General features: G+C 36.1%; 1 protein-coding gene across 3 annotated transcripts; it reads left to right on the forward strand.

Annotated features, from left to right (window-relative positions):
- Positions 1 to 5,516: 5,516 nt before the first annotated feature.
- On the forward strand, positions 5,517 to 24,556 carry LOC103696661 (Phototropic-responsive NPH3 family protein). 3 transcript variants are annotated; one of them, XM_088719818.1, is made up of 5 exons: positions 5,726 to 5,867; positions 11,246 to 11,312; positions 16,590 to 16,691; positions 22,094 to 23,268; positions 23,766 to 24,556. In XM_088719818.1, the coding sequence occupies exons 4-5, from the start codon at positions 22,096 to 22,098 to the stop codon at positions 24,276 to 24,278; spliced, it is 1,686 nt and encodes a 561-aa protein (XP_088575944.1). In that variant the 5' UTR covers positions 5,726 to 5,867; positions 11,246 to 11,312; positions 16,590 to 16,691; positions 22,094 to 22,095; the 3' UTR covers positions 24,279 to 24,556. The 3 variants fall into 3 exon arrangements, with proteins under 3 accessions (XP_038989814.2, XP_088575943.1, XP_088575944.1); XM_039133886.2 differs by lacking the exon at positions 16,590 to 16,691 and having other exon boundaries at positions 5,517 to 5,867; positions 22,102 to 23,268; XM_088719817.1 differs by lacking the exon at positions 16,590 to 16,691 and having other exon boundaries at positions 5,535 to 5,867.
- Positions 24,557 to 25,082: the final 526 nt, after the last annotated feature.

Here is a 25,082-nt window from a genome sequence, read left to right on the forward strand (position 1 = left end):
TATTTGATAGTCATGAGAGGTCTTTGCAAAGAGCTAGCACTCCGGTAAGACCCTATCTTAGATGATTAGATCCTCGTGTGGATATCTGTAGAGGCCGGACAATTGTGCGTCTCAAACAGGAATCTAGAATAGATCATCAGGCTGCGGTGTTCTACACCTGCAGAATTTTTGAAGATGAGATCTTCAAATTAATAACTTCTGATTTTTGTTTCAGTTTTATGAATCTTAATCAACCCTCCTCAGATCCTAATCTTTCCTCCCTAATCAGTTCAAAGATCTTCTGGATTTGGATTCAGAAAAATTTTGGAATTCTACGATCCGAGGCGCGTTCATATGATGAACGACGTTCCGTTCGAATTCCACTGCGAACGTCGCATCGAACGGGGCGTAACTCATCAAAAGCATTATCTCCTATTTTCAGGAGGGATCAATTCCATCTTGACTCACGCACCGATTTTGCAAGTACTTGACTACACCCAGTAACCTTCCATCCCGTAATTAGAAATTCTGCTAGTCCGGTATCAAAGTACAGTGAGTTGCTTGCTAATCACTGTGGTGATCTTAGGTATGAGGGATACTTATACCCATATCCACTTAAAATATCTCTTGACAGTAGAGCATTCCGGAATTAGTTACATTCAGTAAAATGTACTCCTACACTTCATCTGTGTGATATATCAGTGTCTTCACACTTCTTGGTTAAGAGGACAACCAACGTATATGTCACACAACGATCTAATCTCGATAATGCTGTCGTCCTAGTAACAGCATATCATTTGATCGCGAACAGGTTTAAGGACTTGAAGATAAATCCTCCTTTATCATAAAATAAGTTCTAAGGACTTCATTATATAAGAGTTCATTTGAAGATGTACAATGAAATGATGAATAATGCCAAATAACAATTTGTCAATTCATTTACAAAATTTAATCATCAACATACTGACGATTGACACTTAGGATGCAATTCCCAACAGTTGAGCCTAAGCAGGATACTTCTGTTTAAAATAAAAGAGACCATGCTTTGGTTAATTCATCATATTACATATGCTTGGTTCGACCCATAAAGAAAGTGAGTGATTAAATATAGTAATCCTTGCATCCTCACTGACTGAATTTCTTTTTTTAAGGCGTGATGTTCAGAATTAGCCTTAATCAATGCCCTATAAGACTTTCAACTATGTTTTTAAAGTGACATAACAATGTTAGCTACTTTAGCGCATTTCTAATGGTGATGAAATAATTAAGCCTTATAGGAAATGTCTAGAAAAGCGGTTGATCTAAAACTAAGATGCATAAGTTCGAAAGAAAGACTATTGTTGATTACACCGATCACATGTATTCACCGGTCGACCAATTATGTCTCTGTGATATGGCTTGAACATAATTATGGTTACATGATAAGAAAAAGAAAGTTAAGCATAGTTTTAGAGGGATTAGGTATGCTTTAACTAATGTAACAAAATATGTCTGGGGCACAGCGAGACACATTTATTCTAATTGTCGTATTTTTCTTTTGGGTTGTAGCCGCTATGTTTTCTTCCCTAATAGGCGCATAGCATTGAGTATTCATGGATCGCACGGTTCTTTTGTTGAGTATGAATGCCATTGAATTTAGAAGGAAGTTGAGAGTTATTCTTATAGCAATTTTTGAGGTGTTGTCAAACCCATCATGTGGGAGTAAGAGATGTTGGTTTTTAGGCCTAGTTGGGTTGCCCATGATGGGCTAACCCAACCAAGATCATCTAACATTTAAATGAGAGAGGGAATAGTTGGAAAAAAAAAGAAAACTACTGGATAGTTTCTCCCTCTCTCTTCCTCTTGTCTGTGTTTCTTAACACCATTCACATCCAGACTCTCCTCCAAAGTAACTTTCACTATTTTAAAGAGAGAAACATGAAGGGATAACTCTCTTTTATCTTTTTCTTGCACCATAAGCATTTAAACGGTGATTTTTGTGTTCTTTTCATTGTGATTGAACACTCAACCTTAAGCACATTTCAGGAGTGGACCAACACATGGTTCAACCCCTCAGATCCTTGGAGTTTCACTTTTGCACTCTTTCAAGGTAATTCATGAAATTTGAAAATCTATTTAGTATTCTTTATGTTATCACAAATAAAGAAGAAGAATCATATAATAAATTTATAAAAATAAAATCTAACAACCTGAAATTCTCTAAGGAGCATTGATGATCATGTATAAACAGGATCAATTAGTCATTTAATAATATCTATCAGAGTACAAATATATGATTCAGAAAGGATTGGTGTCAACAAAAAATCCTAGATAGGGAGAGAGAGATTAATTTGAAGCTCAAACGGATAAGACATAACCTAAGCATATTCTTCTTTGCGTTACCTTCTATCTCTCTTGCATAGTTCGTTCTCTTGCTTCAATTGCATAGGTTTTCCTGAAATAAAACCATGATCTCACTCTCCTCCTAAAAACCTATACATCACCTCCCTTGTCTTTTACCAACATTCATAACATTCCTGAAACTATGCCCCCACTTCTCAATTGCTAGGAAAAGAGATTTCAACAACAGTCCAAGCTTCATCCCCCAGAATGTCACTTGTAGGCCTCATGCTAGAGGAGAAGATTCATATCACAGAATAACAGTTATTACCTATCCACTTAACATAAATCAACTCCAAATACAACTATTAAGTAATCCTTACCCCCCAAAAAACAGCAAACTCCAATCAGTTTGACCAGAGATCCAGAAGCCCAAGAAACAGAAGAATTAATCCTTACTCTGTTAAAGCATACCTAAATGTATAATTAAAAAGATTAACAACTCTTTTAGCTTTCTGTTTCTGGATCCATGAAGACTGCGCCAATGAGTGAAGGGAAAAATAATATGTATTCGGTAATGCCAAATCTTTGCCCAAAAAATTAAATGGTTGTTTAGTTGTAATAATGTAGTTATGACAAAGATAAATATACTAATAACAACTATGGTACTCAACGACTCTTTAAACTATCAAACGGATAAAGCCAAGATTTTGCATCACCTTTTCACATGGAAAAGGTGTCATTAGCAACTTTCTTAGTCTAAAATATAACATGAAACAAAACCATGAATATAAAATATAACAATATAAATATAAATAACACGAATCTTACGGGATTAGCTGGAACCCTAGTAAATACAATCAATTAATTCCAGGGAAAAGCTCACAACTTTCCAGAATAAAGTCCTTTGTGTCTCAGACTAATTGACATATGTTAGTTCTGTAGTTTACTGAAAAATACTACAGCAAATATGCCAGCAATGCTATATGACCCAAATATCACACAGTGACATACAACAAGGATATTAGTAGGGTGTGACAATGAATATCAGCCCTATATTATCCTCTCAAGTTGATGAAAGAAATGTTACTTAACACAGAAATCCAAATCCAATGCCATAGTCTGAAAGGATTATTGGAAAATCTCCTGGAAGCTCCAGATCATCCTGAAGTGCAGCACTTGCTTCTTTTATATTGTAAGAAAAACGAGCACTTACATATTTTGAAAAAATGATTTCTAAGTTTGAGCCCATCTAGTTGTTTCCTCTTCCTGATCTAAGCTTCCAATGGCATCCATTCAATTTCTGTAAGACGAGCCTTTTCCACCTAAGTAGTGTAGAAATTAAATGCTATAAAGATCTACAATCTAACAAATATGGTTGTATGCTTGCTCTCAGCCAGCTAAAAGCTAGAGAAAAAATGACTTCCGCCCTAAATGAAAAGGTTAAACATACAAGTGTTATAGCGCAGGGAAATACTAACAGAAAGCAAACTGAAATATGCATGAGATTAGACAGAACTCTATTTCTTCATAGCTCCAGCCTCAAACACTGAAACGGTTCTCTTGAGAACTATCATCAGTAGGCAGTTCATGTGGGTCGCTACCAACAGTAGAAAATGCACTCACATGACTACATAAAATTGCGCTGCTGGTACTATGCTTTCAAGGAAAACGTGAATAGATCGATCTTTCTTGTTCCGATAATTTCAAGAAAGGAGGGGGGAAACAACCCGCAAGACAGAGATAACTGGGCTATTTTTTATTTCGATATTTTTTTTATTGTCTATATTAATACATAGGAAGGCTAGATAATATTTTTTATTTTCGCTAGTTCTTATTCCTGGGAGGGAAAAATTTATTTTTTTACCCTGCTGATAGAACGTTCGTAATTATTAATCATGAATAGCGGTAGGATAAAAAGATATATATGGAGGAAAAAGTAAAAATTAATTACCCGTCATTGATTTGATCTAGGAAAGATAACATCTTGAGGGGTAGCTTTCTCATAGGCATTTCATCAAACAACAACTGGACATTTGCAAACTCCACTTATCCTCAAGAACGATTAGTCTCACATGAATGACGATCAAGATACGTCCAGGGATTACTTATCAAGCTCCAATCTACAAAACTAAAGGAACATTTATTTCCTATAGTTGTGCATGACTCTCTTCAAAATTTCATGAGTATTCAGATAAGATGTAGCTTCTAGTTCACTCAGGCTAATGATGAAGCGCTAGTAAATCCTTGATCTATGGTAGTTTGGGAAATGTATTGCCCATGTTAGTCTCCTGGAGTCCCCACCGGCCACGGTTATTGTGGCGTTATCGACTTAATGGAAGGGGGAAATAGAGGATCGCGATCATGTCCTCTGCTTTAGCCTTCTTTTTTGTTTTCGAATTACAGACTGAAGTTTTGAGTCTGCTGACTTCAGTCCAAAATGAGCTTAATAAATATGCGTTTTGGCATCAACGTGCAACAAGCTAAACATAAAATTAACCGTATTACCAATTTTTTTTTTCTCTCACGTATTTGAAAGAGAAAAAATATCATGCTAAGAGCTCTGGATTTTTCTTTTTAAACACCCTTTTGAGAGAACATAAGTTATTTTAAGTGATCTATATCTTACGTTCCTATATTATTTTGATCGGGTAGAGTTAGGGCGTTCCGTGGATCCCAAGTTGCTGGCTCGTACAACGTTACTTGCTTTGAAGTTGTTCATGGAGGGGATTCGAATCCTGATTTTAGTAGAGTTGTTTCAGTATAGTTTTATGGCCAGGATTCATTTTATTATTCAGTTAAAAAAATCAAAACATTTTTAGATTTATATGAACATAATTATGTGCGCATACGTATATCTTAATCTCCGAGAAGACATATCCAAAGAAAGTTATCGGCATCTTTTTGCATACGGACAAGATCGATGAACTAATATTTCGGCAAAGACTATAATACTAAAAGGGCAGAGCAGCAAAAGTGAACCTAAAAGCTTGGCTGGGGAAGAAGCTAGTGGTAGATCCATGATGAAAGCAGGCAATGGAATGTCAAGACTCACTAATTGCTAATAATGCTGTCATATCAGGCGGTGGGCTCATGATGCTGCTCCACTAGGCGCCACTTTCGTTTGGTTTCGCCGTCGCAATCACCGTACCCGGATCGTGAGGTATTTCCCAAACTACCGGTTTTAAGAGCCTCGTTCCACCACCAAATAATCTCCAGTCCCGCCCCAACCACTCACGATAACTCGGAAAAGTGTCTTGAACTGGAGGAAAGACAAAAAGGAGACAAGATTTATAGCGCAATGCATTGCATGACCCACCATCACGACGGCCGTGCCCCGGCTTCGGTCCGTTGCAATCCATTGCACGTCAGCTGTTTGATTAAAAAGGGTCAGCACCGGCAGCACCAACAGCGACTTCCCTCGCCTCTTATTTCCTTACTACGCATCTCCTCATGTCTGCTTCCCCCCGGGCTACCTCAATGGAGAGGATCCAGCAGCAGCATTTGTCCCTCCCCATTTGCTCATCTCAGCAGCAGCAGCAGCAGCAGCAGCAGCGATGCAATGACTGGTTACCTCTACTCCTGCCCTGAGTTCTGCTATTTCTATCATCCGCTGTGCTTGCTATGCTATTGCTAGTTAGCTGCTATCTTCCGTTTCATATGTTTGATTATGTGGTTCTTCTTTGTCAATGACATGGAAGTGGCTTTCCGCATTTTGCTCAAAAAAAAAAAAAGAAATGAAAGTATTTAGTGCTTCTGCAAATTTGGTTTCTAGTAACGTTGCAAGATACGGTAAAATGTTCTTCTTTTTTTTTTTTTTTGCGCGTACATGAGAAGTTTGTGCCTGTCACAATCAACCACATATTAATGGTGGAAAGCATGTAAGAATCAGTGTGGTGGTGGTACAGTTTTCATTTTTGCATATGTTGCACTGGTTGGGAGTGCCATTTTTCTTATTTTACTTTTTTTTTTTAATTTGCTCATCCGTTTTCTTCATTAATCAGTTAAATTCTGGGAAGAATTAGAATGTGCTTGCTTCTCAATTTGTTTATTACTGTGATGGGAGTGTGCTCTTGTTAAAAAGGGTGGCCCAATGCTATTGCCATTGTAGGGTCGGGAGAGGGTTTAATGTAAGCAGCTTTACCCTTGCATCAGATAGACTTTTTTCATCAAGGTTCACCATCTCGATACTGGACTTCGTACCGGTGCTACACTAGTACTGTGTCGGTACGATACGGTATGGATTCTTTTTGGCATATCGAGTTCCGGTACGCCTCCCATATTGGGTACTGGTATCGAACCGATATGGTATGGTACGTCTTGCACCGCTTGGTTTGGGCCTGTACGGCGAATCATAATTTTCATATTTCGGACCAATCAAGTTAAGATGGAGCAATCTTACTGTTGCACCAAAGCTCACCCTCTACTCTTATTAATAGTGTGCATGAAGTCAACCCTGGCGGCTAGATGCACATCATCTTTACTGAGCAATTGTGAATTTGTTTCTCGTTGTTGGAATTGATTCATGTGTCACTTAATAATAAAATAAATGTTATATCATTTTCCAAACAACATGAATCATGTAGATAGATATACAGTTTTGTCTCCATAAATTATATGGTAATTTTGTTGGTGGACTTGAAGAAAACCTATGATTAGGGTTTGAAAAATCAATTTTATAGGCTTTTAATTATAGTATTTTAAACTTGTGCTATAAAAATAAATCTATGAATATATACTTCCAAGTCTTTGATGCTGTAAGTGAAACAAACCACGTCCATGTTCCCCCACCCTCTCTCTCACTATAGCCCTCACTCCATCCTGTGCGTAACTTAGGTTTTTAGATCATCGCAATGATTACCATGAAATAAATTGCTTAGAGTGTTGTAGAAAACTGTTGCAAGAGAGTAAATTTATCTAAATTAAGAAAAGAAACCTTGTAATTATTACAAAAGAAGGTATTCCATTGCTAAATACTAGTCAAGACTAAAGGATAATCATGACATAACTGCTCTGCCAGCTTTCTTCATTGTATCGCAGGCCTCTTTAGGTTTATAATACACAAGCTCGACACGCCTTAAGGCCACTTTTGCAGCTGCCTTGAAATCCCCGAGTCTGCCAGCATAGTAGTGACATGTTAGAGACCAACTTAAACAGTCATCTAGCTTTCATAACATTCTATTTCGTTAGAACGATGTGGATAGGTATACATTTTTATCTCCATAAATCATATGGGAATTTTGTTGGTGGACTTGAAGAAAACCTATGCTCAGGATTTGAAAAATCAATTTTATCTCAAATTTATTGCTTTCATAACATTCTATTTGGTTAACATGCTTTGTTTATTATAAAATTTTAAGAGTGTTGAAAATAATGTATTGTAGAAGTTATGCTGGATTTATCAAGCATTGAATCAGTATGTAAAAAAAGATATGCAAATAAATATAATGACCTTTCGTACTTAGACATGTATTGTGTGTATATATATATGTCAGATTGAAATATGTACTTTCTGTCAATGCACTCAGTGTTGAATAGTGCTAAATAGGTGATATACCTTAAAGACTAATCTAAAAGATTTTTTCTATCAGACTTCTGGATTTTAGTAATGGCCTATCATAATAGAGTTTATGAACTAGATCTAAGAAAGCAACTTATAATCCTTAAGGAATTTGATTTTTTGAGCAATTTTTGTTAAGAGTTAAATGGGGATTATTTTGTTACTTACATGCAATGTCTTAAGTAAATGTAAATAAGTGCTATTCTTAAGGACACTATTGGTATTTAACCTGTCAAATGATCACCTGCTTGACCACCCTAATAACTCTGTCTCTTGCTTGACCTAAGTAGGTGAGTCACCTACTAAGCCCCACCTCTTAGCGGACCTAACTTGCCAGGGGCTGGGGGAGGCGAAGAGGAAGAAGGAAGAACTTGAATTGGCTATTTTGGATTTCCAAAATCTTCATTTTACCATGCACCTAATTACCTTTTGCAGATTCTTGAAAAATCATGTATTTTGATCCTTTTGTTTTACAATAGTTGCCTTATTGAAAATTTTGATTTTGTTTCAATTAACCATATTTGGAGTTTTAATTATACTTTGAATTATGTATTATAATTTAGGAGTCATGTGCTTTTCAGTGAAGATATAAATTCTTGATCATGATACAGATTTACATGTGGAGCAACAAAGCTCATTGCACTTATTTTACGATCTTTTTGGAGTTAGTGGTGAGATATATAATGGACCCATTTCGAAGAGAGAAATTATGTAATTGTTTGTGGATTGAGTGATTATTGAAGCGACAACAAAAATATAGTTTTGCATGATTGTTTATTTCATTGGAGGAATAGTATTATGTATAGTTAGATATGTTTAAATTTGCAAGCAGACTTTTATTTAAGCACTATGGTTTATAATACATTGGTTGACAACTTGACATTATTCAAAATCATATATTTTTATTTCAAGAATGTTAAAAATTTGAATGACATGTAGACCGATTTTGATGCTCACACGATGGCATTCACAAGTTTAAATTTCGGGGCATGACAAAAATAAAACTGCTCCGATGTAGTCTGGGTTACAGTGGCATATGTCTCCCTAAAGGACATCTCATACTCACACATAGGATGTAATTAATCAGGTGTGTGGCATGCCAAGTCGATTTCCTTCTTTGACCAAGTGGCGCTGGTCATTGATTAAAATTGAAGGACAAAGTGGTGCAGGTTCTATTATCTCAATAAAAAGAACTTCATAAATTTTAGTGAAAATGGGATGGCTCTTGATAAAATAGCAAGTGTGTGCACAAGATAAGAAGACAATAATTTTGGTATTCTTTATGTTCTATGTGACTGCAAAAGGAATTGATTAGACAAGGATAAATCTCCGTTGGAAGGAAAGATTCGCAAGGAGGGTATTTAACAAAAAATAAAATAAGGTTTTAAGTTTGGCTGAAACCAAACCAAATTGATAGAAATTTTTAGGTTTGGTCAATTTTTCATCCATGTTCATTCAATTTTGGTTCAGTTTTGGTAGGTTCAGCTGAAAACAGCTGAAGCTATTTGTTTGTTTGAAAGGTTAAAATGGTTAATATTTTCTAAAGTTGACCAGTACAATTGAATCACATATTTATTCAAGACTTTAATTATCAAATGTGTTATTTTATTTAAGCTTTGTTATTATGATGGGTAAACTGCATATTAAAATAATGAAATAAATTGGTTCTTATTTCTATATGTTTTCTCTTGTGTATATGGCTTGTTCAAATGAAATAGAATGAAACAAGCATATATGGTTCTCTTTTCTTTTTGTTTTTTACTTAGATGGGTCATTGATATGGAATAGAATGACATATTCTTAGATTGATGTTTTCTTGGTTTGATAGGTTATTCAGTTTAAGTAATGAAATATGCATATATGGATTTTTCCTTGCTTAGATGAGATTAATATGAAAATAAATGTAATATTTTTAGATGGGATTTTGCTAGCTTAGACTTGTTTGTAAAATGAAATAGGATGAAATATGTATTGAGAAAAAAATAATGTAATAAAAGAACAAGAGGAAATATAGAAAATTTTAAAAAATAGAGAAAATTTTATGTAGATTACACCAATTAGGGAAAAGTGTAGGAAAACAAAATATGTTCATAAGCAGTCGAAAGTTAATTACAATGCATTAAGCTTCAATATGGTTTAATTTCCAGAAATCAGCATTACTAAACAAACTATGATCCTAAATGACTTAAAAACATTACAAATACGTCAGGCTAAACCTTACAGCAGGTTGGACCTTCAGTGCAATTGCCGAAATGCAAGAGGCCTCACTAGGCAGACAAAATAGGTAACCCCAATGACTTACTATCTCTATTGTCATGTTTTGGGACAACCCATACAAGACTGCCATGTCTTCAAGGTTGGGTACAAAAACAAAGTGAAGAAGGTGTAATCATGTTGTTCCTTTAGGTGCTAGTGGTGATACCTACAGAACTCACTAAGGCAGCTCAAGTAGTCCACATCAAGGAATTGTTCTTGGGGCAGGAAGATTGCTGTCACATAAATGTCGAAAGCAATTCCTCTTTTTCAAATTTTCACATGTCTAAAACTTAAACTCTTGGTCACGTGGATCTTTGAGCAAGGAGGGGAAAAATATTATGAAAAATAATAAAAGAGTTAAACAAAGAACAACTTCCTGTGTTTCATCAAGTACACCACATGGTATATTATTGGGGAATAGCTATAAGCAGGAAGAGAAAGAACTAAGAATATATGCAGATACTGAAAGTTGGAGGACAATCAAGCCCTGAGTAAAGGAAATCTAAGATTGATCTCATGAGACAATATGAACATATATTGCATTGTTGTGTTACATAACTGATGATTAAAGTTTTGTAGAACAAGGATGTTAAACTATTAAGTTTTTTTTTTCTTTAAATCTTGATCTCCTTTATAGAAATGATAAATCTGCAGATTACTTGCATAAGATCTGTTTTTTGGTCCATCAGTTTTCTGCAGAAGATCCCAAGAAAATGTGAAAACAAAATCCAGATTTCTTTTCTTTGCATCCTAGAGATGACATGCCTTGCAACAAGTTATGTCATCTATGATGGCAATGTGTACTTTTTTTTCTTCATAAGAAATTATGCCCAATAAGCCTCAAGTCTAGAATCTGATGGGCTTATAGTGGTTAGATGGTGCTACTGCCTTACTGCAACATACCACTTTATTTTTCGAGACTAATATTATTGAAGGCATAAAATTTTAGAAATTTATTTGAGATTTAAATTTACATAGTAAAGTACTAGTCTGTTGCTCCTTGTTGTATTGTTATCCTTCACTCTTGGTGGAGGCTTAATTCAAAGCACATTATATCTTTCTCTTAGATTGTTAATTTATTATTTTTACTTTTTTCCTTTACATCACTAATTTGCTAAAATTTTCTTGTAGGATATTTTTGGATGTTCCTAGTGATATTACTATTGATGTAAATGGTGTGAACTTCACATTACATAAGGTAATTCTGTACATGAGGTTTTTTTCCTTTGTTACATCTAGTGATAATGAAGAATTATGTATATTTTTAAAAAAGCATGTTGTTTTGTATTATAATAGTCAATAAAGTAGTAATTCTAGAATAATTTACATGCCTAGCAACTTATATGAATATGAATTGTTTTTTCTCACCACCGCTTCAGACAAAATACTTTTTCTCATCGTTTCAAAGCATCAATTGGAAAATAATGCACCTTGCTTCCTCTCAATATATGTCTACCATTTATACAACTTTTCATCATATAGCTCATATTCATCAGATTGTACACCTCCATAACTATCGCATATAAGTAAAGCATCTGCTAGAGGAAGCAATGCTTTAAAAAGAAATGAATATTACTTTGTCTGAGCTTATTTAACCAACTTGGTTTTACTTGATAAAAGGGTAAAAAGCTCAAAATTGATTTTCCAAAACAAGAAAAGGAAAACTAGATCTCATGTTTCCTGAAATTTTTTTTTTGGGAGATGATTTTATCATGCTTCTGCCATGTATGTTTCTTAAGATTCTAATTTGTGTCGATTTACTAATAAATAATGACAAAACATAGTCTTCTAGAATTAGAAGAAAAACAACAATATTTTGTGGAAGAGGTGTCACTTTATTGTAGTTGGTCATGTGAGTTTGAAATCATGAAAGTGAAATCTCAAGGTTTAGAGTGAAAGAGCTCTTAGTTTCGGGTGCAAGGTTGTCAAATTGCCTTGGCAAGGCTAGGTGGTGGACTCCTTATGTAGTATAGGTGGGTACCTAGGTGCTTACGTGGCTACCAAGGGATGAAAGCCCTTTAAGCATTTAATATGCATACCTTTGACCATATACATAAATATACATTTGCACACATTGCGTACGCTTCTTTCACCATACATGGAATTGCGAACCTAATTTTTAAATTTTAAAATATGTTTAAATACTATAAATTCAAAAAGAATATTTTTACTTCATAAAATACTTCTGAAATAAATAATACATACTACTATTTTTTATAATTTTTGGTATTAATTGTATATTTTTAATTATTTTTAAATAAAAAAATAATTTTTAAATATAAATATTTTAAAAAATTAATTTGAGATCAGATTCATGTAGAACCCTACCATGGATGCTATATATATTTTTTTAGACTCGCGGGCATGCATAAAAGGCTACTTATTTCTTAATTTTTTAAAAATTTAGGCCTAAGCCAATATGCACATGATCGCATCAAAATTTAAATAAATAAATATCTAATTTAGCTAGAGAGTATCTTGCATGCCTCTAAATACGCTTTTGATTTTATAGTCTTTTTGAATTTTATTTTATTTTAATTTTAATCCAAAAATATATTTTTTTAATTTTAAAAATTATATATAATCCAAAAATTAAAAAAATTTGTGGAATTGTGTGGATCATCCATAGATTATTATGAAATAAAGCCAAAATAAATATTTGCATGATCTCCCCTGATTTTGCAAATTTTGAGGTATTTTTTGTTTTTTCTTAAAAAAAGAGGAAATGAGGTAGGAAAGATAAAGCATGCCTTATTTTGGGTTGGATGCTCCTTGAATCATCGTGTTTTTGGCTGCAGGAGGGGGGTTTGAAGGAGAATGTTGGAAAGGCCTTCCCAACATCCCATCATTTAAAAAGAAAAGAGGGGGAGAACTGGTTTGGAACCGGTCCAGCCGGTTCGGACTGGTTCTGCGCGGAACCGGCCGGTTCGCACCATATCTGTGCGGAACCGGCCAGTTTGCATCGGTTGTGCACGAAACCGGCTTGTTCGCACCGGTTGTGCGCTGAACCGGCCGGTTTGCACCGATTCTGTACAGTTTGGGACCAGTTCTGACCAGTTCGGAACTGGTTACAAACCCCACAGGTGAATCGACCCGGTCGCCTGCCAGGTTGGCTTGGTACGGGCTGACGGTATGGGGCCCGGTTCGGCCTAGTTTGACAGTCCATGCTGGTATATATGTGTGTGTGTATGTGCATGTGTGTGTTCAATACTCATGAAAGAAGCTAGATAAAAGGGTGATTTTTGACAACGAAAAAGAAAACTCTTCCGTAGAAACTCATCTACTATGAGATGTTGAAAATGAAGAATGCAATAAAATATGTCGAGTGAAACTTATTGTTGCAACTTACGTTTTTTGACATGTCAAAGACTTGGATGCTTGGAGTGCTTATGACAGTCTTTGGCACTTCATAATATACATGTCTAATTTTGGCACTTCTACATGAAAGTTATGAAGTCGAACAAAACAATTAGAAACCATTTTATCAAAATTTATGATCCTATGAATCATAGGTTTAGCTCATTATTCATTGTATGCATACATAAATACTTGTACACATAAAAGTTTAGGTCTTCATATCTGACTTTTTTGAAGATTCCCATGCTGGGCTCTTCCAAACACTAGGAAACTTGACATATAGATCATGTGTCCAAACAACTTCCTTCGTGACATGATCAATGGCACAACTTTTGAGCATTCAATCATCAACCAATGCCAATTTCCTATCTTCCTGACTTTAGAAAATCACCAACTTTTATCTCACTCAAATGCCATTTGCCTTATACATGAGTGCACATCCCCCTCTACTCTAGTTCTAGGATATTCCCACATCGTGGTATTTCTATTGGACATACAAGTTGGTTTAAGTGGAAAGGGAGCTAGATTTTCCTTCAGGCCTATCAAAGTCTATCAAGTACCCAAGTTGTAGAAATTTCTTGCTAGGTAGTAGACAATTTGTTGCCCTATCTCCTCGTTCAACAGCCCTTCTGACTTTGGAACTTTAAATCCATAAGCTCTTATCATAGTTGCGGTCTAAGAGCTAGGTATTAGATTAATAGTGGATGTGTATGTTTTTCTTGCACTATATGGTACCATAAACATTAGGCCTTGTCCCAACTATTTGGTGTTAGCTTCATAGTTGATAGGACTGGTGCTAGGCAAGGTTCATCCCATTGGTGCGTGTCACTTCATACTAGGCGTACCACATCATAGTGGTACCAAACCGGAACTTGGTACGAGGGATGTACTGAGTCTCAATACGCCGAACCAACCTCTGCATGGTACGTACCGACACTATATCAGCATGGTTCTAGTACAGGATCCGGTACTGAGGTGGCAAACCTTGGTGCCAGGACCCTATGCTAGTAGGTGTTGAGTCCAGTATGGTATCGTATCAACACACGTACATCGGATCGTGCTAGTTAGGTACTAGTACTAGAAGAAAGAGAGAGGGAGAGAGAGAGAGAGAGAGATGGAGGGAGTGAGGGATGCATGAGGGTTTTGACATGGTGGTGGACGTGGTGGAGCTGATGGAGATTGAGGTTGTTAAGATCCTCATTGAGACCTCCAAGACCAACCCTAATAACAACAAAAGGGCAAATGTAGAAAGCAACAATGGAGTTAAGCTTGGGGAGGGTGATGCCAAGGTTGAGGAAAGCAAAGGTGATTGATGGTGGCGTCCTACTTGCCATCAAAAGTAGATAGAGAGAGAGAGGCCATCGAACTCGGATAGAGAGAGACAGGGAGAGAAAAGGACGTATTTGATTGAGGGTTGAGATAGGGGACGAGATTGAGGGTTTTATAGGGGGTTAGTTTGACCCCTACAAATTAGCATGTGCTAGGTCAACACTGCTTGAAATTGGGCAAAATTGGATTGTCTGTGCTGGTTTGGCCCGATTTTTTTCTTTTTCCCCCCTTTGCCATTTCAAAAGCCCAAACCATCCTAATAGTGGGCTAGTATAGTATGGTATGGGTTGTACCACCAATTTGGAATGGTTCTGCCAACCTTGATTAGCTTTAGGAATACTTTTGAGCCAAGTATTCCTATTTAGTTCTACCTCAAGCATACCGTCCTATACCGAGGTGTACCAATCTATACCAAGACGTCCCAAGGTGTACCAGGATGCGTTCTGGCCCGTACGAAAGTGTACTGACATGTATCGAGGTGTACCGAAATAAAAATTGAGAAAAATGGTTAGAAAGCTATTTTGGTATAGGATGCATATCCGATACCGAGATTGCGGACCTTGGTTGTATATTTCAATACCTTCTTAATTAGTCCTGTCACTTTGTCCCTAATTGGTGCAACTTTTATGGCTTTGTACAAGGTACACCGCCTCGCTACCAAGCCCTGTACCGATGCCACCCTGTTATTATATCAGTAGGCTCGATATAGGGGCCAATTCGGTGTACTAAGGCCCTATTTGGGGGAGCTTTTGGAGGGCCAAAAAGCACTTTCTGGCCCTCCAAAAGTATTTTAAGATAAAAAAAATGGTGTTTGGTAAAATTTTCGGAAAGCTGTTTCAGCTTTTGCGGAAAGCTGAAAACAGCTTTTGCGGAAAGCTGAAAACAGCTTTTGGGAAGAAGCTCCAATTTGGAGCTTTCTAAAAACGATGTTTTCAGCTTTGTCGGGAAGCTGTTTTTTGGACCAAAATACCCCCATTTAAATCACCCTTTTTGTCCCAAAACCCTCATCCCGCCTCTTCCTCTCTCACCCATCCTCTCCCTCTCCCTCTCTATCTTCTTCTTCCTCTCAATGTCGCCGCCTCTGTTCCTTCTTCCTCCTTTTTTTTTTGTTTTGGGAGCTCATGGCTGCCCACGATGGCAGCCACCATGCCGACCACCATCCATGGCCGGCGACCCCTCTATATTTCAATGAAATAAAATAATAAATAAATAAATAAAATAAAAAAATAATAATAAGTGAGTGGCAAATAATCTGATCTAAATAAATAAATAAATAAATAAATAAAAATATTAGTAATTATTTAACCAATTTTATCATATAGCTAGAAAATTTGTTAGAGAGATAAATGGTCATTAGAAGGATGAAAAATTAATTTACACTAATAATTATAATATTTTATATATTTATTATTGTTTTATACTATAAATATAATATTATATTATATTATATTGTAATACATTGATATGTTATGTTAAATAATTTAATATTATATTAAATTATTATTCTATAATACATAATGTTATAGTACTATATTATAGTAATATTATATTACATTACATTAATATTATACTATATCATATATTTATGTATTAATACATATTATATTTTATTATACTCTGTTATATAATACTGGTAATGTCCTTTATGGTCATCTTGTCACACAAAAGTACTTTCTCAGTTTGTTTACCAAACACATGTTAAAGTGCCACAGCACTTTAGAAATTTAGTTACCAAACAGCAAACAGCTTTTTATAAACGCTCTGCTTCAAACAGCTCTATTTTCAACAGCTCAACTTTCAAAAGCTCTACTACTAACAGCTCCCCCAAACAGGGCCTAAGTGTCGATGCGCCCTCTGTACCACATCAGTATGGTATGGCTACCTTGGCGTTGTAAGTTATATTTTTCTCATTTTGTCCCCTTTTGTTCTACCAGAAATCAATCTTAACATTTCCATTTCTTCTATATTTAGCTTGTTTTATTGGACGGAGATTATGCATGGTTTTCGGTTAACTAAAAACCAAAATGAATTGTTTTAATTAAGTTGGTTGTAATTCTCATTTTAAATGCATTGGTTGAATTTTGAATCAAGGGTTTGGATAATGCTAGTTCAGGTTTTAACCATGGATAAAGTTGGTTGTGATTCTCGTTTTAAATGCATTGGTCCAATTTTGAATCAAGGGTTTGGATAATGCTATCTGTGCTTAACCTTATCAATCTTATTAAACACATATGACATAATATTATATATTTAAATAAAGTGTATAATGTTATGTCAAAGTTTATTATATCATAGCTTATGGTTTATGTTTGTTTTTGCTTGTTGAATAGAAGATTGGATTTTGTTGTTGTTATAACATGTTATACCCAAGGTTTATAGTTTATTTTTTATGTTTTCTTATTGAATGACAGTTTTAAATAGATTATCTGTTAGTTTACATTATTTTTCTAGTTGTTCTTAATGCTTTTTTTTTTGAATACAATAAATATTTGATCTTGCTGAAAATGTGATTTTTCTTTTCTAATATTGGGTTGCTCAAGAATCAACGTGATCTTTATGTGGTCTGCTTTGGTTCCAATTTTGATTGGTTCTAGTTCAAAAGTTTAATGAGCAATTGCGTTTTATTTAGTTTTCTCTTGTCCTTTGATCCAAAGCAACCTGAATTCTGAACCATATGTGCAGCCATAGGTTTATTAGTTAAAGTTTCCAAGGTATGTGGCAATCATATAATGATCCATAGGCACTTCTCCACTACATTTAATCAGCTTTAATTCTATTACATGTCTCTTCAACTATCTCTCCATTTTTGTAGAGTAAATCTTAAATAATGAAAAAATCAATTTATGGTTTCTTGTCTCTTAATCTTGACTGTGGACTCATATTTGCTCCTATGTTCACTAATACTGCATTCTTTGATACTGACTATTAAGCCCTTATCTACTAGATCTTTGCCCCATGAGTCTAATTAAGTCTTCTCCTGTTATCATCAATGACTTATATCATAAGAAAGTAACATGCACTTTGGTTTATCTTTCTAAATATTATTATTAAGTTCATTTATGATTAATATATAAAGATATTGGCCCTATGGTCGCTGAAGACACATTTGTCATGCCATAAGATACCTTTTGCTGCTGCAACATATCTGTCCTTTATAATTTCAATGGATCGTCTATGCACATCTTTCCTTCTTAAAGTCCATATTCTCTCTCTTGCTACTGATCATAAGCTTTATCCAAATTGATTAGGACCATGTGTCGATCATCTCTTTTCATTAAGTTTTTCTACTTATTGCCTAAGAAAGTACCTCCATTGTTGTCCATCAGCACAAAGCCAATTGGTTCTCTAAAATTTTCTTAGTTTTTGCTCTGTCATCCTTTCCATTAACTTCATAGCATTGTTTAGGAGCTTAATTCCACAATAATTAGGAAATTTTCTTACATTCTCTTTATCCTTGTTGACAGCACCACAGTACTTTTCCAATCTTTTGGATTTCTGGAAATCTAACTAAATACATCAGCAAGTTAACCAAGTATTCTCATGATTTTCCAAATTTCAATTGGTATGTTGTAGTGTAACAACACCCATAAAGTGCTGATTGGATTGGAAATTAACTTGCTGTTGTTCCCAAATTGTTTCTCGGGTTTGATGCTTGATTTCCAATGTGTATAGTTTTCATGGATAATACATGGGTCCAAACTCTGCAGAAATCTCAGCATGTCAAAGATAGTTCAGTGCAATATTTTATATCACTTTCCTGACTTGAAGTTCTCTGTTTGATATGTGTTTCTTACACAGACATTCAATAGCTCTTGTTTTCTTTCTACTGGCTGATGTTTCCTTGTGGGTAAATCCAACCTTTTATTGTTGATGTTGTCATTCAAACATGTTCCTCACTTATGTTATTCTTTATTGTTGATGTTCCTATATTTTTGTTTACTAATATTTTTTTTTTCAACCTTGTGTAAAAGGAATTCCAAAAAAAAAAAAAAAACCATGGTAACATATTATTAAGAAGAAGGTATGAAGGTTAGATGGAAATTATATATTGAAATTTTTGTTCTCATTGACCAAAATGTAGTATTATTTTATTAACTCCACTCCAAGGTTGACTGGGTTTACATGAGCAGAACAAGGTATCATTTTGTAAAGATATGGCCCAAAAATATCAATATAGTGTGACTGGAATCTGGTATAAAATAACTTCCAAAGGAACCATTCTGAAGTGACCAAAATGAGATATTGTTAAGAGAGCCGTCAAAGTTATCATTTTGAAGTGACCAGAATGCCACATCATTTTATTAAGATAACATCCAAAAATGTTCAGCTTTATTTAGAAGTCCTAGATGCAGTATGCAATCTTGTTAAACAATAAAGTAGTTTTGGAGAGAAAAAGTAAGCGACTAAAATTTTGAGATTTCTGGAAACCAAATGGAATTATTCAATGCTCATTACATAGTTAGAAACTTCCAATTTGGTCAAATCTAATATAGATACCAATTCTTTTAAGGTTTACAAGACACAAAAAGGAGGGACAAGGTTATAATTGAACTCATAGCTAATGATGACTTGTCATTTGCCATATTGTCATGCCTTTGTGTAGCTTTTATTGCAATTGCAGAAGCTGAACAGGGACATGTGCCTCCACCTGGTGAGTCAGCGCGGAACAATTATTAGCAAAACTTGAACCATGAAGGTTAATTATGTCCCATCAATCAAACAATCATGAGGTGATCAACTCCTGTTGTAGCCTCAATTTCATGGACAATTTAAAGGAATCAGCCCAAGGTCGGCGGAACCGTGCTAAATCGGGCGGTTTGTGGCTGTTCCGAGCCGTACCGATGGCCCACCGGTACGGTTCCAACAACGGAAACGAAAACCGTTGCTGGAGGTGGAGAAGGAGAAGGAAAAAGAAGAAAAAAGAGAGCGAGCTGGGGAGGGAGGGAAGCTGGCGGAGGGCCGGCAGAGGCCGACGCCGGGGCAGATAGGGGTCCAGCCGAAATTAAAAATCGCGAAATTAAAAAAGCGGCCGGACCCCTGTTTTGAACAAAACAGAGGAACGGCCGCAACTTCCCCTTGCTGCTCGACATCGGCCTCTGCCGGCCTCCCTCCCTCCCCCACTCTCTCTCTCTCTTTTTCTCTCTCGTTCTCCCTATCCTCCACCTCTTCTACTGTGTTGGTACAGGTCCGCGCTATGCCTCGCCTCTTCTACTGTGTCAATACGGGCCCGACACTGCACAGCGCGGGCCTGTACCGACTCGTCCCACTAGAGAACCGGTATGGTGCCCGATACTGGTTCCACCGATGTTAAATCATCCTTTTTGAACTTGCAAGCAAATTCACCCAAAGTTTCAGTATGTTCTTGAAGTCGATATCATCAATAATTGATGAAATCAGGGATTTAAATTTTATTCTATAGTCATGAACAGTATGTAGAACTATGTTGCTATATGAAACATGATAATAGTAAAGAACCCAAGTATTTTTAAAATTTATCATTCAGAACATTGTACTAATGTCATGTTTAAATAATTTGACAAGCTCGAGTTTCCTTCTGGCATTGGAGGGTACTAGAAAATTTGAAATTATTTTTTAATTATTAACATGAGTTGGAGTAGTTAAGATTCTGCGTCTGTGTTTTTGAGCCAAAAAGGCTTAGCTAATAGATTTTCTAGCACTTTTTTATGCCTTCAACTCTAGTTTTTAGAAAAAGGAAACACTTGAATGTTATTATTTCACCAGAATAGAGAGACTTAAAGTTAATGCAAAAGTTCGGAAGGGGATAGCTATGCAATGCATGATACAAGGATATACATTCAAGCAAGGATGGCAGAACCATCCCCACTGCCCGGTTTGGGGCATATCGAGCAGTATCGGTGGCGGAACGGGAGTTAAATCTGATTGAATGGAATGGCGATACCTCTAGATATGTGTTTGTTGAATGCAAGAGGCAAGAAAAACAACAAAAGTGCTTTTCAAGGGAGAAATGTATACATGCAGCAAGAACTTATTCAAATTCCTTCTTATTTCATAATTGGCTTAGAGCCTCTTAAGATGACTGCACAAGTTATATGATGGATATTGCTTATACAGCTGGTGCTCGGAGGATGTTACCTTGTTAGAAAGAAACTTTTCTGATTAGAGAAGTTTTAAGGCTATGGAATTCTTAAAGGTCAAGATAACTCACTTTATGCATAGGACCAGGGATGCTGATATTTTTGGTATTATGCCCGCAGAAGCATTTCCAATCTCAATGTCTCTTCCTCTCCAGTAAATCATCTCCTTATATAATATGGGCCTTATCCTCAGCATAACTTGTTTGGCCATCTGAAGACCCATTTAAGTAATTGGACTGCGAAATGGAATTCCGAAAGGTACTGTAATTAAGTTCACTATACATGAAGAAAGACTAAAAGAATGCTTAAGCTTCTATTTTAGTTGGCCTTAAGCATCTTGTGGAGTCTGGAAATTGATTTTCTTCGTATATCCTCATCCAAGGATTTACGCTATTTTATTTTTCATTTATCATCTTATGAACTGTTAATACTCCATAATAATATATTCTGAATTGTTATTTTTATTCTTTTATTTTTTATTAGGATTTTATTGGGACAAGTTGGGTGGTCTAGTTCCTACTTTTCAAAATTTGACGATTCTAAGACAATACTGGAGTGCTTTTCTACATGTTAAATGCACAGGGCAGCAGTGAGACCACTATTTAGGTTGATGGGATATTTTTTTTAAATCAAGTTGTATTATGTCAGTGAATAAATTCTGAATGTAACCTTGTGTTACTATGAAATATTACATATCTTAAGGACCTTCTTAAGACACTAAACTAAAAAGGAAAGTCCTTACCAAGCAAAAGTGGAGGATTGAAAAGATGTTGGCAGAATGAAGTATTTTTGAGTGTGTAATTGATTCTTGTTTGCCTTATCTAAATCTAATAATTGGATTGACACAAACCCAGACTGTAAAAAGTAAGCAACTTATTTATGATTTCTGGATCCTTTACTCTCTTATTATGAATACCATGCTTCGATACACCCATATTGAAATAATTCCCTATCCTTTCTTTTTCTTAGTACAATATGATTCTCTATCTTCAATGAACCAATTCGTTGCTGTCTTCAATTTTGCATCACTCGTACCATAGCCACCTGTACACTGGCCAGCCCACCTGCCTGTATGCATCTGCAAACTTGATAGACGCGACCAAATACTTTATTACTAAGTGCCCATCTTTTGTTCTATCAGACATTTCAAAATGTTTTTAACTGTTCCAATCTGAAGAAATGCAGTTTCCACTTGTCTCTCGAAGTGGTCGAATTCGGAAGTTAATAGCAGAACACCGAGATGCTGATATTGCGAGGATAGAGTTGCTTACCTTACCTGGTGGTGCTGATTCATTTGAGCTGGCTGCCAAATTTTGCTATGGCATAAACTTTGAGATCACAACTGCAAATGTTGCTCAACTATGTTGTGTGTCATATTACCTAGAGATGACGGAAGAATATGCAACTGAAAACCTATCCTCCCGTTCAGAAGCTTACCTTGATGGTGTTGTCTGCAAAAGCCTTGAAATGTCTGTTGAAGTCTTGCAACAATGTGAAGGCCTTTTTCCACTTGCAGATGAACTTAACATAGTTGGAAGGTGTACAGATGCAATAGCTTCAAAGGCTTGTGCAGAGCAGATAGCCTCAAGCTTCTCACGATTAGAGTACAGCAGTTCTGGAAGGCTTCATATGAACAAACAGGCAAAATGTAATGGTGACTGGTGGATTGAAGACCTCTCTGTCCTTCGGATTGACTTGTATCAAAGAGTCATAGAAGCCATGAAATGTCGAGGAGTCCATCCTGAGAGCATTGGAGCATCACTGGTGAATTATGCAGAGAAGCTATTCAAGAGGAAACCTGCCTTATGGACTGCAACAAGTCATCTCAGAGTTGGACTAATGCCTGGTTCCATTGGTTTTGAGGAAAAGACAGTGGTTGAGACTATCGCTAGTCTTCTGCCTGCAGAAAAACTTGCTGTGCCAATGAGTTTTCTGTTTGGGCTCCTGCGGTCAGCAGTGATGCTTGATTGCACAATGTCCTGCAGGTTAAGTCTTGAGAGGAGAATTGGGTCACAACTCGAAATGGCAACTCTTGATGATCTTTTAATACCATCTTTTCAGCATGCTGGGGACACATTATTTGATGTTGACACAGTTCATAGGATTCTCGTAATCTTCTCTCAGCAGGATGAGAGTGAGGATGGAGGTTTGGGTTATGATTCTGATGGCCCTAATCCTCCCTCTCAGACAGCATTAGTCAAAGTTGCAAAATTAGTAGACAGTTACCTTGCCGAAATCGCTCCAGATGCAAATCTTAAGCTTGCCAAATTCATAGTTATTGCAGATACCTTACCAGGATATGCACGCACAACAGATGATGGATTGTATCGTGCTATTGATATTTACCTTAAGGTAAGATAATTTATATAATTCCACAACTTAAAAATCATATTACATATTATTTCTTGTAATACTACATCTTGAAAAGAGCTTGTGATCTTTGCCCATCATTTTTGTTTTTTGTACCTTGAAGGAAAATAAGTGCAAAGCCCCACTAGTTCATTGAGGTATCTGTGTTTAAGAATAAAAACCATTAGCAGGCTACTTGAAGCACTGATCCTAGTAATGAGATTTCACTTCTTCCCCTTATATATAAACAACATAGATTGGTTGCTTGTGCATATTAAATTCAACCAGAAAAATGGTTAATAAAAAAAGCTATCTTATGTTTAATTTATTAAAGTGGTTTGAACATCGATCGATTCTACTCTTGTGGGCCTTGACGCTAGTAGGAATCACCCATTTTCCACTGATTAAACTTGATTATGCTAGTGGTAGATTTTTTAATTAAATCTGTACTGATAATGGATTCTTATAGTGGATTTAGACTCACGGATCCCATTTTTCAGGCTCATCAGGGACTGTCAGATTTAGAAAGGAAGAGGCTCTGCAAACTCATTGATTTTCAAAAGCTCTCAGAGGAAGCTAGTGCTCATGCTGCTCAGAATGAACGACTTCCTCTTCAGGCAATTGTTCAGGTGCTGTATATTGAACAGTTAAGACTCCGAAATGCTCTATGCTGCTCTTTTTCAGAAGACAACCAGAAAACAGCATACCAATCACGACGGATCAGCAATGGAGCACTCAGTGCAGCAATGTCTCCTCGAGATAACTATGCATCACTAAGGAGGGAGAACCGCGAGCTGAAACTTGAGCTGGCTCGGATGCGGGTACGGATCAACGATCTTGAGAAAGGACATGCATGCATGAAGCAAGACTTAGAGAAGTCCAGTGCTAAGAAATTGATGAATTCTATGAAGAAGTTTGGAAAATTGTTCATTAGCCACAGTCCTTTCAGGGGATCAAGTTCACCATCCAAGCATTCTGTGATAGCAGATTCTAAAGTCACTGGAAGAATATAAGTCAAATTGTGCCATGGAGCTTTTGAATTTTGGAATAAACAGGAATTTTGTCCATTTGGCATTGGCATGACCGTCAGATTTGCATGATCAAAATAGGAAGCCCAGTTGGAAATGTCAGCATAAATATCCTATATGATTTGATAATCATGTTGCTTTTACATCTGATTATGAGAACTGCCAGTATTACACTGTAAATATTATTGTAACAGTATTATTAATGTTTTTCTCTTTTAGTTATTAGTGACACCATATATAAAATATTCTTCTTCTTCTTAATATTCTACTGATGCAACGTGCAATGTGAATTAGTTCAAGTGCCCTGTAGCACGCGCATGGTTACTTATTGTCACTCAAGTCGTGTACGGAAGCTTACCTCGAATCACTATGCCTTACAATCCCATGTTATGAAGTTGCCGGTCCCTGGCAGATCGATGGAGCAGATCGTTGTTTATTGGGGGAGAAACTACAAGACTTCTCCACATCTCAAAATCCTGGAGATGCAAGAGAAAGCAAAGGAAATAAGAGAGAGAAGAGGAGAAGATACGAGCTTTTGGTGATTCACTATGGGGGCGTTTGGTAACCCCAACAGGATCATCACGGTGATCTAAGATCCCCGGTGATCTGAATACTAGGATGATTTGATCTCCAGTAATCTAAAATCACTGTGTTTGGTTGGCCATGATCCAGTGATTAAAAATTCCTGGGTATTCATGAGTAACTTGTTTGGTATGGTACGGGGATCCAAGATCACTGACCATATAATACCATAATTATTCCTGATATATCTTAGATAGATTTTTTTAT

Source organism: Phoenix dactylifera, chromosome 4 (assembly GCF_051530095.1).
Source record: "Phoenix dactylifera cultivar Ajwa chromosome 4, Ajwa_hap1_PhDact_Kaust_v1.1, whole genome shotgun sequence".
Taxonomy (NCBI): domain Eukaryota; kingdom Viridiplantae; phylum Streptophyta; class Magnoliopsida; order Arecales; family Arecaceae; genus Phoenix; species Phoenix dactylifera.